The following is a 4,936-nucleotide window of genomic DNA, read 5'->3' as shown; positions in this document are numbered from 1 at the left end:
GCAAACTCTAATCTGGCCTTCCTGTTTTTGGGGCTCACCAATGGTTTACATCTTGTGGTGAACCCTCTGTATTCACTCTGGTGAAGTCTTCTCTTGATTGTTATACACCTACCTCCTGGAGAGTGTTCTTGATCTGGCCAACTGTTGTGAAGGGTGTTTTCTTCACCAGGGAAAGAATTCTTCGGTCATCCACCACAGTTGTTTTCCGTGGTCTTCCGGGTCTTTTGGTGTTGCTGAGCTCACCGGTGCGTTCCTTCTTTTTAAGAATGTTCCAAACAGTTGTTTTGGCCACGTCTAATGTTTTTGCTATCTCTCTGATGGGTTTGTTTTGTTTTTTCAGCCTAATGATGGCTTGCTTCACTGATAGTGACAGCTCTTTGGATCTCATCTTGAGAGTTGACAGCAACAGATTCCAAATGCAAATAGCACACTTGAAATGAACTCTGGACCTTTTATCTGCTCATTGTAATTGGGATGAGGGAATAACACACACCTGGCCATGGAACAGCTGAGAAGCCAATTGTCCCATTACTTTTGGTCCCTTAACAAGTGGGAGGCACATATGCAAACTGTTGTAATTCCTACACCGTTCACCTGATTTGGATGTAAATACCCTCAAATTAAAGCTGACAGTCTGCAGTTAAAGCACATCTTGTTCGTTTCATTTCAAATCCATTGTGGTGGTGTATAGAGCCAAAAATGTTAGAATTGTGTCGATGTCCCAATATTTATGGACCTGACTGTAGCCCAGACCAAACCTTGTTGTCCAGCATCTGAGCATCTGCAGAACATTCCTGTGTGTTTCCACCACTCTTCATAAGTTAACATGTGAGGATACACCAAGAATAGTAATGGAGTACTCATGCTTGAGCCTTAAGTCATACAAAAAAGATTCTTATAACTCCACTACCTCCTAAGAATCATCACATTTATAAGGTTTCTTCAGTGTTAAAGTACACCTAAGTACAAAATACAATAAGAAATTAATGTGTCATTTGAACATAAATTGAAGAACATATTTATAATGGCGGCTGCTACATTAACCACCTACCTTTATTATATTTAATGCATTTTAAAGTTGCTCTTTTTAAGGGTTCCCTAATAGATAAGTGGTTAGGGCGCAGCGCTCTTGCCACTGCGACCCAGGGTCGAGTCAGGGTTGCATCAGGAAGGGTATCCAGCGTAAAACACATGCCAAATGTCAACATGCCTGGCAACCCCTAATGGGAAAAAGCTGAAAGTGACATTCATTCATTCAAAGTAGCTATTTTTAAAATAGCCCATCTTCTACAGGTTTATAATGCAGCTGCCAAATAAATATTTAGTGTTGAGTACATCAAACCAAATACTGCTTACACCTCTGTTGCTACACTGTGAGACAAGTCTGGTAACACTAGTAAAATTGCCCCTGTAGAGCTTCAGATAATGATTATTTTTATAATTTGAATAATTGTTTAGTATCTACATTTTTTTATTTAATCTAGAGAATATAGGAAACAAAGTGATAATAATTTCATTGGACACCTACACTCAGCAGTCTGACCAGTACAATTCAGTTTCAGTTCTTCTTATTAATTTAATTCTAAAGATGTCTCTTTAGTGTATTTTTAAGGGTTTATAATCTATATTTAGCAGTTACAGGACCACTAGTAGCTCACAGTTTTTATTTATCTGGAGTGCTAACTTTCTGTTTCTTCCTTCAGAGTTGCATCTGATGTTCTCTCTGATGGACAAAGTTCCCAGCGGCATCGAGCCCATGCTGAAGGACCTGGAGGAGCACATAATGAGCGCTGGCCTCGCTGATATGGTGGCTTCAGCAGAGACAATCACCTCTGTGAGTGTCATCTGCACACCACATATACTGCAGATAGGTTTAAATTAATAGTTGTCTTACAAGGTTATTCTAGTTTATTTAGGCTTGGGTCTTATCTACAGAGTTTTGAGCATCTATTTTATCAGCTAAGTATTTTTTGTATCTCTTAGCTATTTAATTTATTACTTTAAGTTTGTTAGCCTAACGCTTTCAACATTTTAACCATCATTTTATCTATTTTATTTAGTTGTGGCTACTTTCATCATTTTATTTTTGTGAATGATGCTTTTGTGCGTCCTCGCTCATGGCTCCTCCAGGCATCCTTCTCAATCCTCAGGGCAGAAACAAGAGATTTGGGACAACTCAGAAGTCATTCTGGTTGATTGAGGATCAGTCAAATTGGGATTATATTTTATGGATTGGCTAATAAAAATCATGAAAGCTCCAGAAGAAGCTATTTAGTGGATCCTGACTTATGATTATTTTGTCAAAATACTAAAGTACTCATCATATTAATCTGTAACTCCACCTGTTCTCTGTTACAGGACTCAGAGAAATATGTGGAGCAGCTGCTCACCTTATTTAACCGCTTCAGTCGACTGGTGAAAGAGGCCTTTCAGGATGATCCACGCTTCCTGACAGCTAGAGACAAAGTGAACTTTGACTTTTTCCACTTGTCCATTAACAGTACAGACTGATTGTATGATAAATCTTTCAGAAAATGTTCCTACCTATTTCTAAACCTCTTTACAGGCATACAAAGCTGTTGTGAATGATGCTACTATATTTAAATTAGAACTTCCGATGAAACAGAAAGGGTAAGAGATGTTGTGTCTACAGTTCAGTTTTGATTTGAAAGATAAATTCCATAATATGTGACTAGACTTTTCTCTCCTGTGTTTACAGGGTAGGTTTGAAAACTCAACCAGAGTCCAAATGTCCAGAGTTGCTGGCCAACTACTGTGACATGCTCTTGAGGAAGACCCCAGTGAGCAAGAAGCTCACCTCTGAAGAGATAGAGGCTAAGCTCAAAGAAGTGGTATGTGTCAGAGAGACCCATGTTTTTTTGTTGTTGTAGTATTGTCGTTATTAGCCCTGTATTCATTAGTTCAAAGTGTTTATTAGTTTATTATTTACTAGTTCTGTAGAACTAGTAGTATGGTTGCAGGTGAGAGCAAGTTGTATAATTTATTTCTGTTCAAGGTCTGCTTTCAGGTTTTTAAGGTTTTCAAGACAATGTTTGGGCTTGCGTCTTATCCACTTAACCACCAAGATGCCTGCCATTACTTTACATAGATTGTAATTCTGTGTACTCTAGGAGCCAGTAAGGATTTCACTTTTATTAGGATTGAATTTAAGAAAGATGTTTTCCCAATACAGATGCTTTTTCACTGTGAATGCCACCCTGGGAACCAAACACCAAATAGATTGGTGAGATTCAGGAAAATACCAGACTCTCACAGTGCTGCTTGCTCTGGCTGAAGCACAGCTGCCATAAAAAGAGACTAGGCTGCCCAGCATTCTGTAAATCTAAACATGTCAACACTCTTTATAACACGAACAGTTCCCAAACATCATTTGAGGCAAGCAATAGTTTGTAGGCATTAACAGTTACAGTCACAGTCAAATGCAGGCTGTGTATTTATAATTCCTGTTAATCTAATAGTTAGTATGGAAAAAGTTGGATTATTGTAGGTTAAGAATTCAGTTTTAAAATCCAAACTATAATGGTTCCTTAATAATTTGTGTGCTTTACAGCTATTAGTTCTGAAATATGTCCAGAACAAAGACGTATTCATGCGCTACCACAAAGCTCATCTCACTCGTCGGCTCATCCTGGACATCTCAGCAGACAGTGAAATAGAGGAGAACATGGTGGAGTGGCTCAGGGTAGGATGACTGTGTGTGAAAAAGATGTCGTCATATCAGCACTGACTGTTCACTTTATGTTCTGTTCATCTGAAAAGTTGTATGATGTTGCCCAAAAATAAAAATGGAATTACTTGAGGAGGCACATTTTAATTGCTATCTAATATTTGTCTATCCTAACAGGAAGTAGGAATGCCAGCTGACTATGTCAACAAGCTGGCCAGGATGTTTCAAGACATCAAGGTGTCAGAGGATCTCAACCAGTCATTCAAAGAAATGCATAAACATAACAAGCTTGCTTTACCAGGTATGAGGTACAACTGTAGACAAACAGTGAGTAGTGCAGGTGCATCTTGCTCACATGACTTCATCTGCTTGCTGCAGGACATAAAGTATTGATTACATTTGAGCAGCTGCAACCAATATACAGTATTTTTATTGATTAATAGATTATGAAAATTGACTTTATTTCACTGTAAAAAAATAATGAATTTATGAAATGACTAAACTGATAATTCATCTGATTAGCTAAAGCAATAATTTTGATATTTGGGGAAATACACATTTGATTTCTTGCTGAGAGTTAAATGAGAAGATTGATACCACTGTCACATCTGTATGTGAATTATAAAGCTAGAACCAACAGCCAGCTAGCTATGTTTAACACATTTCAGGACTGGAAATAGGCAAACATCTAAACCACTTTGGTTTTTGTGCAGATTAAACAAATGAGATGTAAGATGATAACTGTCAGGTGCTTAAAGGTGCTTCCTTTGGACTAGAGCTGAAAAATGGATTGATAGATTGATATGTAGAGCAAGAGAATGTATAAGCAGCAATGTTGATATTTGATTATTTGTTCAAATGTATTTGTTGATTGCAGCTTTACACTAAGCTAAGCTAAGTGAACCAGCTGTGTTCTGGCTTTATATTTAACATACATGTAAGAGTGGTATTTGATTTGATTTGATTTAATCTTTCAAGCATGTAAAGACAGTTGATATGTCAACACACGTAATTTTACACATATCCAACAAATGCTAATCCAATAACAATTTGCTTATACCTAGTACCTGCTTGAATGGAGTAGGAAGAAGTCAGACTTATCCAGTCCTACCCCATGACATCATCTTACCATCATTGGTTTGCAAGCAGTATCTCTACATAAATAATTCTCTTCTACACCACACAAGTAATATACTAAAGAATTATAACAGTGTTAACAATCTTACATAATTACATTCTTAAATAATT

General features: G+C 37.4%; 2 protein-coding genes across 6 annotated transcripts in view; one reads left to right on the top strand and one right to left on the bottom strand.

Moving 5' to 3' along the window:
• LOC109959351 (N-acetyltransferase 9-like) overlaps positions 1–4,936 on the bottom strand; it is a 561,041-nt gene that overhangs the window by 184,153 nt on the left and 371,952 nt on the right. The gene's annotated exons all lie outside the window — the stretch shown is intronic.
• LOC109959334 (cullin-5) overlaps positions 1–4,936 on the top strand; it is an 18,299-nt gene that overhangs the window by 8,501 nt on the left and 4,862 nt on the right. For all 5 annotated transcript variants that reach the window (XM_020598589.1, XM_020598588.1, XM_020598590.1 and 2 more), the window contains 6 exons: positions 1,704–1,834; positions 2,359–2,466; positions 2,567–2,631; positions 2,720–2,852; positions 3,572–3,703; positions 3,866–3,989. In XM_020598589.1, the coding sequence (XP_020454245.1) occupies positions 1,704–1,834; positions 2,359–2,466; positions 2,567–2,631; positions 2,720–2,852; positions 3,572–3,703; positions 3,866–3,989 (693 nt within the window). The remainder of the gene's footprint in view (positions 1–1,703; positions 1,835–2,358; positions 2,467–2,566; positions 2,632–2,719; positions 2,853–3,571; positions 3,704–3,865; positions 3,990–4,936) is intronic.

The sequence above is a fragment of the Monopterus albus genome, unplaced genomic scaffold, assembly GCF_001952655.1.
Source record: "Monopterus albus unplaced genomic scaffold, M_albus_1.0 scaffold38.1, whole genome shotgun sequence".
Taxonomy (NCBI): Eukaryota; Metazoa; Chordata; class Actinopteri; order Synbranchiformes; family Synbranchidae; genus Monopterus; species Monopterus albus.
The sequence above is the reverse complement of the archived record's forward strand: the minus strand, read 5'-3'. Positions and strand labels throughout refer to the sequence as shown.